The following is a 14059-nucleotide window of genomic DNA, read 5'->3' as shown; positions in this document are numbered from 1 at the left end:
TCTTTGTATTATCTTTGTAACTTGCTTGTGTTTTTCACATCCAGGCTAGATTTTTTTTCTACTAGTTAATGATGACTAAATCACCATATAATTCTTAAATTCATTCTCTCCTTCATTGGTTGACTATTTTGGCTGCACACAAAACCTTTAGTCTTTCTTTTCTCACATCTTTTTGATGACTTTGATGAAATCAGTGTGAATACTTGTGGAGTTTAAAGCCAGTGAAGTATCTGACCCTATTAGCTTTTATTTCTAACCAAAAAATTTTTTTAACTTCTTGCCTCCATTGCCAGATACGGCACTGGTTTGCATATTTCCTTTTCTAAAATGTAGTATCTATGTTTTATACTTGCATGTGTGTTTATTTAATGTTAATAAATAACTCTACCTTATTTAGGCTTTCTCAAGTTGTTGGTTTGATCATTAAAACTTTACGTATCAAATTAAATATGGGTGCAGAATGACTGGAGAAGTCTGTTGATGTTTGTAGATGCTCAAACAGTTTTCTCAGTTCTTTATTCTTTGCAAAAATGACTCATCTACTTATCACCTGTGGCTTCTGGTCAGTGCATCTTCTTTCAGTGGATCCATGTAGATTGAGAAATGTAATCTCACAGCTTTATTCCTACCCTCTGCCAGAAAAAAAAAAAAAAAAAAAGCTAGAGCTCTTTTGTGGCTCTTCTAAGATTTTTTGTTTTGAATAATAATGGAGAAATGGTTGTGGATGAAATTGGGATGAACAGTGCATGTTAAAAGATATACTTCCTAAAATCATGTATATAATCTCTTCGGTAGGTAAAGAAAAATGTACCCTTATCCATGGATCTTCGGGAACATCAAAGATTTAAGTGAATAAGAATTTAGGAAAGTATAGTTAGAAATTAATATTTAGAAATTAAAGTTGTCTCGGTCACTTAGCATAAGTGTGTGCATATAGGCCTTAAATTTTAGGTAGGACAGTGAGACCGTGGTAAAGGGAATATTGTGGATAATTACAGGAACTAGGATTTGACTCCAGATCTGACTGACACCAAAGCCTGTGATTCAAATGATTATCATTTTAATTTTATAAATAAGGAGGATTATAAATTCCTTATGTTCAATTTAAGAGCTTAATTTTTAACTCCTAAAATGGTATTTTCATCTCATGTTAAGTATATACTGTGTGGTGTGGACATTAAATAAGATTATTGATTATAATGATTGGTTAAGAATTATTTATTTCCTTGGAACTTGCATTTTCTGATTAAACCTGACCCAAATCTTATCCCTTCGTATCTTCTTGTTTCATTTTTTCTTAATCTTTTTGATTCTCACTGATCAGTATTACTAAAAGTTATACTTTGGGAGTCTTTGGAGATGCAAAGATTCTCTCTTTTTTTGTATTTTGTCAATTTAATAAAGCTTTAATTATGTTTCTGAGAACTAATACCTTTACAGATGAAATTAGGGATTAGGAAGTCACTTCATTATGGTTAGGTTTAACACTATAAGGTAGTAATTAAGAGTGAGAAGGCTTGGGTTTGAATCCCAGCTCTTTAACTGTGTGACCTTGGGCAGATTTTATTACCTCATTTTCAGTTTCCTCATCTGTAAATAATTATAATGCCCATCTCATATAAGAGAGTTGTGAGAATTAAAGGAAATAATGTTTATAAAGGGTTTAGTGCAGTGCCTGGCACAATAAACAGTCAAGAAAGAAAAGCTAACATAAAAACAAAGTACAGTTTCAAGGTATTTTAGGCACATATATTTTGATAGATATGTTACTGTGAACTTAATTAAATGAATTTAAAGTTTAAAATACTAGGTTTGTAGAATAGATTGAGATGATATCCTTAGAATAGTTATTTAAACCTAAAATAAAAATATTAATTTGGGCAGCGCTATTCATCTCATTGAATTGTCTATGCTTCTGATTTTATTTTTCTTATTAATATTACTTGTTGGACACATCACCATTGACTAACCTCTACGTGAAGAAGGGGAAGTAAAGTAACAAACTGAAATTTTAATGGTTTCTATTTTGTGAACAAGCTTTACAAATGTTTAGGGAGGAGACAATTTGGAAATTTATATAATTAATATGTATAACTTGTCTTAATAAGCTTATTATAAGTTGACTGTTGGCTCTCAAACTTGGCTGATTTACCTGGAGAGCTTTGCTTAAAAAAATTCCCAAGACCGCCTCTTCTCCCTTCCCCTCCCCAAGACCTGTTCCTCAAGTGATTCTGTTGATGAGTCAGATGTGGATGTCACTGGGCTACAACAACTCAAGTGTAGCTCTGTGAACCCTATAATGGAACATACTCAGTTCTTTTTTTAAAAACAATAAGGCAACTTAGTTTACTTTGAAAGATATTTATGGCAAATATAAGTCTCCTTTAAAGAAAATTTGTGCAGTCTCAGAACCCTTAACTACTCATTATAATATACAGTGAATAAAAAATATTTACATTTAAGTTGGAGTGGTTCCTTTTTTCTTTTTTTAGAAAAATGTAAATCAGATAAAGGTAGAAACTTATTTTTAATTTTCTTATTCTTATATTATCATATTTCTGTTTATGATACCTTGCTTAGAATATGTCTTATGAAATGCTTTACACTAATGTGCCTCCGGAGGAGAACCTGGGCCTAGAGTGAGGCAAGCAGAGTGTCCAGGGCACAGCGTTTAAGGAGGCACTCACTGTCAGGGCTGTTGCCTGAGGATCTCCTTAAATTTTGAACCATAGGTGCCTGCTTGCTTGCCTCACTCTTCTTCCAGCCTTGCTCCAGGGAGGTAGGCTGCATATAAATTATTTTAATTTTAGTTTAGCATAATCTTATACATGCTTGTATGTTTCATAAAAAATACTGACAATGAAAATAATGTAGCTGAACCCAAATTTATATTACCCAGAAAAAAATAGGTTAACTATTTGAAAAAGATAATATTATGATTTTATTCTTGCATGTTCAGTAATTGTCAGAGTGTCAGAAATTCCAGTTCAGTAGAATCTTGTCTCACACTGAAATGTGCTTGTTTTATCTACTGGCAGCTATCTGAAATCATTAGTGCTCTATCATAAGTTTCTTAATTTGATAAATAGTACATTCAGCTCTTGAACTTGTGGATGATCATTGAAGCAATAAGTGGTAACTCCAGTTTTACCATATTTTTATTAATAATTTCAGAATTCTTTGAGAATTTGCCTATGATTTTTCTCTTTTTTTTTGAGTGCCACATCTGGAAATGCTCAAAACTTGTTTGCCTTTTTAAGAGAACAGTTTGCAGTGAAAGTATAACTTCTTTAGAGGTGAGGTTCAAGTTAACGAATGATGAACCATAATGTGAGGAAGCATAATATTGTGAATTATTATTTGGCAAACATAACTAATGCAGGCCTTAGCTGCTGAAGCCATTAATAAAGTACCACTTGCAGAAAGCTAGAGAGATAGGCAACACAGAACTTTCTCTGTAAACTCTCAGAATGTAAACTACAGTACAACCTAGTTTATTCAATAAGGACTAAATTCTTTAAGTTTGATATGTTTGTAGGTTCCATGATTAATGTGTAACTAGAGTATAAAAGGAATATTTAGAATCTGTTAAAATTTGTAGATGTGACATCATTGTCAAGTCAGGCGTTTTATTTCTTAAAGTTAGAATTTATTTAAATGCACTTTTTTTTCCAAAATAAATTTTTAATTTCTTCTTACAGTGGTGCCAAAGTAAGTTTTCCTAAATAAAATTATTTAATATTTAGGTCTGTTGATAGTGTTTAAAGTAAACAAAAATAAACCCATAACAACCAAGGGTGGAGGAGTATCTAGATTTGTTTTTGGCTTTCTTTTTCATGGTTTCTCAGAAGTGTATCATATTATAAATACATTCAAAATGTTTTGCTCTGAGGATATGTAGCATTCCTATAAAGGTTAAATCAATAAAAATGATTTGGACACATTCCTAAGCATGGCTAGAACAGGTAGCCCGTTGTTTTAGGTACCCTTGAGTTTTTGGAGCAGATCATTATGGCGTAGCAAAAGAACTTACTAAAAGTTGCTTTCTATGTGTAGATGCGTCAGCTTAAAAAAAGCAAGATTTTCTGGCCTTCTAGAAATGAATATTTTTACAGTAGCCTGTGAATATTGATTTAATGATATGTTTTAAACTTTGTTAAAGTTCGAAGCTTTTTTTTTCTCTTCTCCGAATGCTGAAGATACAACCATAATTGATAAGGAAGAGGTACGTACAGGAAAAATGCAATGGGCAAGCCTTTCCAGCCAGTTTAGAATAAATGGTAGTCTTATGATTAAAGAAAGTATCAGACATTATAATTGCAAAATTAGGAATTAGATGTGATCCTTTTTAGTCTTGCCAGTTTAGAAGAAAATTCTGTAATCACTGGAATGTTATCTGTTCAAAATGTTCAAATGCGAGTTTGCATTTGAACGTTTATTTTAAAAAGTGTATGTGTTTCTCCTATGCTCAGGGTTGACTTCTTAGTGTGGTATTGTTGCTAGGTAGAGTTTTATTTTATGCCATTTGTTTGCTGTTTTCTTGTTCATTTCATATGTTTGAGTATGTAAGTTTTAAGTTCATATGTAAGTTTACAGATCACACACTTTTCACAGCTACTTTTCAAAAAATTCCTTTCTGTCAGCTTTCAATAATAAGATAATTTTTCTTAAAGTTTCCTTTAAAACAGCATTCAGGGTATTAGATGTTTTTTGATCATGGAAACACAATGAATTGACCATGTATTTGGCTGAATAAGGTTTAAATCAAAGTAGAGAATTTGAGTTACATATATTAGTTTCATTATAGAAAATCACTTATCATTTTGTACATGTAATATATATTTACTTTGTACATAAATACTTTATCAAAAATACTATGTTATTTGTTGGAGCACATGATTTCATTTCATAGCCAAGAAAATAGTTTGAACATATCTGAGTAAAAATGATTTTTACACATATAAGCATATATAGAATGGTTTAACCACTTAATAATGAAATAATTTAGCAATTTAAGCCAAATATTTTGCTCTCTTAAAAAATAGTTATAGTATCTCTTGATATATTCTGATTTATCATTACATTAAAAAGTAAGAACATTTATAAAAATAAAAATAAGCTAAAAATCAGCATATGTCTCAATTTTCTTTCTAGATACTTGTGAATGATGATTAAAAATAAATCTCCATATGTGTTTTCTTTGGTCCTATTGGTGCACTAAAATATTCTGCAATCTGCTTATACATAGTATATGGGAAATATATTGTTAAATCTTTATTACTAAATCAAGAGTGATGTTCTGACAATACCGATTGTCTTGATCTAGCTTAGATAATAGTATTTTTAAAATAAAGTGGATACTTGTGGTAAAAAGTTTTAAAAATGTTATGTTTTCCTCCTAAAATAGAATATATTATGTGTGTTTAGTTTTAACAACTGAGGAAATGTAAAGAATTCTGTGTAACCCTGGAGTTTTAATAATATGAAAAAGAGGAGTTTCTACTATGAAGAGGTTGGATTAATGATCAAAGGTTTGGATTACATTGACTTTCATGTTTATATTGCTTTACGAACATACTGTAGTACATTGTCTTTGTAAGTATATCTGTTTTATGGATTATCTTCTTAAATATTTTAATTTTTGTTTTGAACTCTGTAAGAGCAGTAGCAGTTTTTTCTGCATTCTGTCAAAAGACGAATTACCTAAAAGCTTTACAAGTTTCGTGAGAAGTAAAAATTAATCTTGCTAGATTACCTTTTGTAACCAATTATCTTGCCTGATATTAGGATGGAACTGTCTTGATGGAAGTTTTCTCGTAGATATCTTCTTATAGTGTCTTAATATTTTTGAATCGGGTGCTAAGGTCCTTAGTATGAAATGCTTGTATATTTTTACATTTATACGTTTTATGGAAAACACAGTGATTGATAATAATGTAGACTATTAGCATAAAAAAGTTTTCTTTCTGTGGTAGTATATTATTGCAGATTTCTGTAATCTGACAGAAGTTTATAAAATAAAGTGAGAATTCACTTTTCTTCAAAAAATAGGTTTTCTTTAAGGTGTGTTTACAAAACTTATAATAAAGTTATCATTGATTAAAGGGAACACGTACCCTGTAACTTTTGCATACTCTTGTGTCTAATTCTGGGATCAAATTACACTAATTCTGTAAAACCAATGAGATAAATATTAATTGTAAAATACAGCACTTTTTTCTTTTCAGGTTCATAGTGAATTCACTTTGTTTAGATCCATTTAAGTAATTCTTAATCATTTGGTAGAAATGATGATACCTTTCCACTTAAAGATTATCTGGGAAATTTGAAGTTTAAATTGGGAACTTCAGTAGAAAAATTTAAAAATAAAATTAATTATAATTATTACTATCAAAATGAAATAACCTAATTAAAAATCACAATGCCTAATTTAACTTGTTTACCTAGGTTATATGGGCAATGAGTAAATATACAGAAAATATACCTGTTTAGCTTCAAGCCAGAGTTGTTCTTTGAGATAATGTATGTAATAGTATCTGTTAGCAGATTAATTACATTCATATTTTCCCTTGTGAACTGTAATAATTTGTTTAACTGATACCAGTTTTTAATTTAAGTTTATAACTGGAAAATAGTGTCCTTGTGTTTTACAAGTATAGTTTTTGATTATTTTAATCTTGTATACCCTAACAGATGCCTAATCTCTGTTGTTGGTTTTACAGATTAACATTTCTCTGTTAGTATACATGCAAAAAGTAATTGATTATCTTTCCAATAGAACTGCAAACGATACCTCAGTTAACTAATTTACAGTTGTTTTCTTCCTGGTTTACAGTTATTATCCCAAGTTTCTCTAGTCACTTGTGTGTATGCATTCATATGCATTCACAGGTAGATTCATATACTACATATTAAAATTTTCATAATTGAAAGAAATTGAAGTTGTATTTATGTGGCAAATATTTAGCTTTTGTATAAAAATATGTCCATGTCTATAGAAAGTTCTGTGGAATACCGCAACATCATTATTCGAATTTTTCCAAAGAAAGACATTGCATATACATGCCTTAGAACCTTACTGTTTGTTATTGTGATTTGGCTAGCATTTTTCCTTTATTTCCCTTTTTTTTTTTTTTGGCTTTTGCTTTTAACTGATCCACAAAATGGATTTAGTTGTAAGATACCTGACTACAAGGAATATCTAACAATAAGGAATGTATAAACAAAGTCTGGCACACTCATGGTTCATATGATTTTTGTGAACCTGAAAATGTGTATTTAAATGTTTGAGTTTTTAGCTAAGTCTTTTATGTAAATATATTTTTATAGTTGAGGGTATAATGATTTCAGTAGACACCATTGATACAAAGACTGAAAAGTATAAAATAAAATTAATTTATTTGATTTTGTGGTAAAAATTGTTGGCCTTGCACAGGATACTTGGATGTACCTTGTTAGACTCTCACTTCTCTAATGTAATTCTTATGTATAATTTCTTAAGGGATGGCAGTAGAAGTAGTGCAGATAAGTCTTTAATTGCCACCATAATTTTAAGTACATGTCTGAGAATAATGTAACTTGGTAAATCTTCTGACATCAATATAATAATTTTAAAATACCTTAAACATCATTAAAATTGCATTCACTTAATATATGGCTATATGGTGCAGAATTCCTTGTTTTGTGGGCAGTTGATTTAAAAATTGAAAATCACTTAATTAGAGGCAAAATCACACTCAGTATGATTTTTAGTCCTGGACTACATATTGGATGTTGGATTTATGAGTATTAACAAGAATAAAGAGTACTTATAGGAGGTGTATCAATAATGAATTTTTTCTTCACTGCAAGTATTAAATGCTTATATGGACTCAATTCTACAGCTCATTTTATTTGGGAATTATCTTAACATATAATGGTGAATGATTAGGTTTTTATTCGTATAAGACAGCATATTTATGAAAAAATATACTTTAGAGTTAACATCCTGTTCAACAACAACAATAAACACCCGAAATGATTGGTATGGTATTGCTTACATTCAGCACTGTCCAAAGTTGAATCCTACATCCTTAGTAAATAATACAAAGGGGAGAAATTCCTAAGAATTCAACATAAGATAAAGATTTTGTATACAATGTAATAAAAGAGCATTTAATCTCAGTTGCTCTACAGATCTTTAAAAAATTATGTGGGAATGTATGTGTGCTTGTTGTTAAATGGACAAAAGCTTGTGGTCAACTGTGGTTAAAATTGTAAGTAAAGTCCCTTTGAATAAGGTATAGAATTTCCCCATTATTTTTTTGAATTGTAATACATTAATCAAAATACATATCCACCGAATTCCATAAACTTTGAAATGGCAATAGATTGTATCAAGGTGTATATTTTCATTATGTGAGACTTCCTTTTCTAAAGATTTGTTTTAAAACATTAAATATTTCCTATTTCATGAAGAATTTCCATATACTTTAGACAGCTTAGAATATTTTTCTCTTTAGAAAATACTGAATATGGAATTTATTGTTATCCTTATTATGGGAGGCTAATGACAGGTTTTTTTTTTGGATGAAGTTTTATCTTCAGTGAAATTCATTGGTATAGGAGAAAAAGGTAGTGCATTTGGGTAACCTAATGGGAATACTGCTTAAATTAGCAATGGTTTTGTTAGCACCCATTTACTAATAAATCTTGCATGGCAGATGACTAGAAAAAATAGTTACGCTTTGTCATGTTTACAGGTTTATTGTTTGTAGGAAGGATTCTTTCAGATTGAAGGTATTTGTCTGTTTGACCATATGTGTATTATTTTTACAGAGACACACTGTAGAGGTAGACTGTTCCAGTGGATCCCTTATGTAAAAATATCCCTGTAGAGTTTTGTTAGGTAATTAATTGCATTTGCAATGAATGCTTTTGAGGAGATTTGCATGACCTCACTATTGACTTAGAGTTGTCACATTTTAGTATCTTGCAACAAGGGTTAGAACAGCATGGAAGGTTGGCATTTGTATGCTTTGGAGAGGAGTTTGAGATGTTACCCTGTTTTGCCATCAGTTTTCGAGTATGCATGGGTGCATCATTAATCATAGGAAATGCAAAAATAAATAATCCAGTCCCATTGGATTTTTTTATATGAATACTTACCTTTTCCCTTTTTCGTATATACAGTTGAGGTATTTAGGTAACCCCTAACCTTTTGCTTCAACAAAGAAGTACAGTATAAAAATATTACCACAGTTTTCATGTGAGCAGCTCTTGAGAGGAAAAAAAAAAGCCCTCTAGATGAATATTTGTTGAAAAAAAAGTTGTGATACAGAATGTCTTAACTCAGCCCCAATACAGTACTTGAGGACCACCAGTGTATAAAATTGAAAGCACATGAGTTTTGAAGCACTAGAAAAGGTTTGTAATTGATTAGCGCTGCTTGAAAGTACTGAAGTACAGTGAGTTTTGATTTGTGAATGGTTCTATTCAATAAAGATTAATTCTGTGTGTTTGATAAAATCTTAGTGCCTTCAATGAGTTAGTTTTTTCCCCCCTCTGCAGTTTATTTAACCATCAAATATTTCAGTGTTCTTTTAACAAACTGGAACATTTCTATCTTACTGAATTTAACTTTAGCATGACTGATTTAAACAAGTCAAACTATCAGTGATTAGTTTGAAGGGTGTAATTGAAGAGATTAATTTTTTCTTCTTTTAAAATAACTAAAGTATATCATAATGTAACCATGTATATTTCATGCTTTCTTGTCATTTAGAGACTATCAAGAGATTTATATAGACTAACAATATTTTTCTGTGATTTGTTTTAAATCTTCTACATTCTAAAATATTTTTAATGTTTAAAAGTGAAATCTTTGCCAGTTTTCATGTAAAATTATGATTATTTACTATAATGTTAAATAATAATAAGAGTCTTTGGAAATTGCATCGACATTGTTAGCTTTTAATAGGAGTGGTCTTCTATGTATGCTCTTTTTAAATCATCTCCCTGGATTTTGGAATTTAGCTCTCTTATTTTAGAAGCAAGTTGTGACACTTTGTCGCTGTTAAATCTTGAAACTATAAAATCACTATCATTGATATGGACCACAACTATTGTTTTGGAAATCAGTCTTCACACATCACATGCAGTCGGGCACTACGGTCAGTTACAAAGGTTTTATGTAGAAATTTAGTCTGTCAGCTGATATATTTTCATAAATAAGTTCTTAATGGTAAGATACTCCATGAGTTACCTCTGTTCATTTTAACAGACTTCATTTATGATAAATAATGGACAGATTTTGAGTAGTGCACATTGAAAATTCACACACGCACACACACACACACACACACACTTTTCACTCATTATTTTGAGGTGAGGCAGTTGGTCAGTGTGTGCTTTTGTCCCTTACCTAGGAAGAGCCTGAACTTTTAAAACTATTTTACAAAATTGGAGCACATACTTTTGACATTTCATTAGGTTGTTTTGATAATCAATTACTTAAGAATTTAAAGCCTGAAGTGAGGTTTCAGACTTCAGATAGATTCCAGAAGGGGGAAATGTTTGTAGTGTGATGATAACCTATACATTATGTCCACCACCCACCTGTAATTAGTCCCGTGTAGTGGGTTCATCTTATGTTCTCTATCCAGGCTCTCAAATACTATTTGGGAGTGGGAGAGGGTAAATTCCACTTTTCAGAAGAGGAAGACTTAGTTATGATGTATAAAAATATGTGACGTGATAGAAGATTATTTAATTCATTATCATGCCTGTTTGAAACTGGGTCAAGTTTTGAAAATTTTACTGTAGAAATAGTTACTAAGGATGTCACAGAAATGTAACACTCCCTCATAAGACAGAATAAAGAGCATTTTAACATATTCTTTGTGTCTATGTTAGTAACTTTACATCTAATGCTGAAATAGTCCTTGAAATTTGTGTTCCCAATCTGGTTTGAAAAATTCTCATTTTTTAAAAAATAGAGTAGCATTGTGAAGAGTAACTTAACTGCTTGAGATGCTGTTTCAAGTTATCCCTCCATATAACAATAGTTTTAAGCATTTTTTCCCCCTCTTCTTTTGGATGGGAACAGCAAAAGTTTCCATGTATGAGCTATAATTATAATAGGGGTTGTTAATGCAGTCTAGTTGTGTATATGTTCTGCTTCCTTAATGCAGAAATTTTTACAGTAATGCTTATTATCTTCCATTAAATTAAAAAAATAATCTGTGATTATTGTATGTATTATAACTGAGGGGGCCCACTTAGAACTATTGAGGGAGTCACTACAGCAATTTTACATTTTTTTTTTGTAAAATACATAGTATATTTCCTCACCCTTTTAAGAGAAACCTTTTTTCTCCTTCAGGTTTAATTATTTCTCTTTGACTGAAACTAAGACCGATCCTCTGGTAGCCAGTTAAAATGTGTGAAGTAGGAGGAGTAAAAGAAACTCCAATCGTTAGTTGTTAAGTTATAAAGCAAAGTTAATACAGGTATACACAGCAAAAGGATTTATTTAAAAGGATAAAAGAAAATTTTATAAACTTGCCTTGTAGAACATGTTGGACAGCATAAAGAAAATCTTGTAAGTGTTTAGATATTTTACTATAATACCATCTTAGCTGATGAATGTTGAAGTAGTTTACTTTTGTGTATTAACACTAACTTTAAATTAAATATTAATACTATATTATGCCTGTTTTCTTTTAAAGTCCAGCATGACTTAATTGGTATGGCTCTTTTAAATCATGCAGAGTATCCTTACAGAGTTTTCTTTTTTATGAGACTAAACGATACTCATTTTGGTAGGTCAAAGAATATGATTAAAAGAATCCTAGACGTTTTAATGTTTGCTATGTTTATAACAATTTCTACTTATGGATAATAGTGTGTAGATGTAAACTAAAATTGTATAGAAAGTTATGGTTGCATGTAAGTTTTTGACGACTTCTGTGAGCTTTTTAATATCCTGGATATCCTGGGCAATTATAAAGATCTTTTAAAAATGGCTATTACATACTTATCATAATTTTATTTCAGTTGAATATATGCTTCAGTTATGTAAAGTTGCTTAGAAACAAACTTGTACGGATATCTTATGATGCAGTCTAAAATTATAAGTAGATTTCTTGTAGTTGAGCTGGTTAAAATGTAAGTTATACTGCAGGTTTATTTCTCTGTTTTACATAGTAGAGTATAATGTCAAGATAATTCTGTGGTCTGTTATTTTGTAAAATTGCTTCCTTTTAAAAGTTTGCTCAAATATTGGGAGCTGCCGGAGTGAATACTTCACAATACTTTGATTAATTTAGTGTCTAATTTTATTTCAGTGAAGGTTAATGAGAATATTAAACTTGCCTTTACTGTTTCAACTACCTCACTTCTATAGCTCTAGAAAACATTTAGACTAATGTGAGATAATTTAATTTTTTCTATTTCAAGTCATTAGTCCGAGAAGTAGATAAGTTACAGATGCCAAAAGCAAATTTGTACAGCAATTTCATTTTTCAACTTTTAGTGCAACAAAATAGCATCATTATGATCTTTAATATAATGTTAGCTGGCAAAGCTAGCAAGTTTATCCGAGAAACATACCTTTATGTTTAACAGGTTCATCTCTTATAGGATTTTAAAATATGAGAACACTTACCCCAAAAGAAGTTTTGCTGACATGGTGTCACTGTGCTGAAGAGGCTGTTTGATGCCATAGTCCCTCCTTTTATTTTCAGATAGAACTTGTACCCTCTGTTGTAAATTCTGCTTGCAGCCTTAAACTGAAAACACAAACCATACCCAAACCTTGTTTTAGTTTTACAGTATGCCTGCAGTACATAGACCTGATATTTATTTTTTTCTGTCAAGAAATTATGTAGCTGGTAACATGTGAAAAGCAAGGAAACAAAACAAAAAGAGAATGAGCAAATATTGGAAGGACCTACTATTACTGCATAGACTGTGGTTAGAGAGCACTCACTGACTCTGTTGGTCTCGGTGGCTGGTAGTGACCTGCGGAGATTAACCATTTAAAAACCAGAGACTTCTTGCTGTCCTCCTGGAGAAAGTTTGCACCGCACTTGTGGTTCTGTGGTTGTTTGTGAGGCGAATGAAGCATTCACACAATCCAAAAAAGCAAAAGCTTTCAAACTCCTTTTTTTTGCAAGCACTATTACTGGAGAGACAGAATCATGTGGTTTGTGACCTCATAGTACTCACAGTCAAGTGGGACTGCCTACCACTGTGGCTTTCCCCCCTTGCTCATGCTCTCTCTTTCTCTCTCTCTCTCTCTCTCTCTCTCTGACAAAAGGCTTGTGGTAAGGCCCTTCCTGGCATCCAGAAGGATATAGCTTTTTAATTTTTGTGACTCATGAGGATTTGGATAGAATACAAATGCTGAAGGAGCCCAAACTCCTGTAAGGTTAAGCGTTTGTAGAGCAGAACTCTGCTGTTGTGGGCTTTCCTTTCTATCCCCCCACCCCTACTTTTTGTGCCTCCTCCTTTTATTTAGTTCATTATTGTGTCTGTGGAAAAGTGAGCAAAATTGGCTCAAGAGGCTGTGTGTGAAATCCTGAACAACAGTGATGATTTACAATAATTTACATCTTTGGATTGTATCACATTCTGGGGTCTGCTTCATATTTGCTGGGTGATTGGAGTCCTTCTGTTTTTCTTTTTCTTGTCTTCTTAAACTCATGAATCTGTAACTCATTGTAAAAAAGTTTACCTTTCCTAAGGTCTGGTTGCAAACTGCTTGCTGGGCTTGACTGTAATTGGCTGTCATGAAAGTGTTAGTCTGGGGATTCCTTTACAATTATTAAATCATGTCTGTCTAGTTTATGTATGATCAATATTAGATGCCGGCTCCTACAATAAAGATTAAATATAATTAGTATCTTTTGTATTATGTTTACCTTTATCTCATGGCTAGTTTGAGTATCTTATAAAAATGAATAGCAAAAATTGTAGCATAAGTTTATTGGATGAATCTTAGTTTTCTTTATGTTTGTAATAATTTTTATTTTTCAAGGAAATATACTCATTTTGTATACTCATTTTGTATAGTTTA

The 14059-nt window shown here is 31.3% G+C and overlaps 2 protein-coding genes across 15 annotated transcripts in view; one reads left to right on the top strand and one right to left on the bottom strand.

Moving 5' to 3' along the window:
- The window catches only part of RUNX2 (RUNX family transcription factor 2), a 359184-nt gene extending 345882 nt beyond the window's left edge, over positions 1-13302 (bottom strand). For all 6 annotated transcript variants that reach the window (XM_082639502.1, XM_082639498.1, XM_082639499.1 and 3 more), the window contains exons 1-2: positions 12971-13302; positions 12647-12770 (exon numbers count right to left, since the gene is read on the bottom strand). In XM_082639502.1, coding sequence (XP_082495628.1) covers positions 12647-12770; positions 12971-13108 — 262 coding nt within the window. In that variant the 5' untranslated portion in view covers positions 13109-13302. The remainder of the gene's footprint in view (positions 1-12646; positions 12771-12970) is intronic.
- The window catches only part of SUPT3H (SPT3 homolog, SAGA and STAGA complex component), a 440189-nt gene that overhangs the window by 37865 nt on the left and 388265 nt on the right, over positions 1-14059 (top strand). The window lies entirely within an intron of this gene.

This window comes from Mesoplodon mirus (genome assembly GCF_964341445.2).
Source record: "Mesoplodon mirus genome assembly, chromosome: 12".
Classification (NCBI taxonomy): domain Eukaryota; kingdom Metazoa; phylum Chordata; class Mammalia; order Artiodactyla; family Ziphiidae; genus Mesoplodon; species Mesoplodon mirus.
The sequence above is the reverse complement of the archived record's forward strand: the minus strand, read 5'-3'. Positions and strand labels throughout refer to the sequence as shown.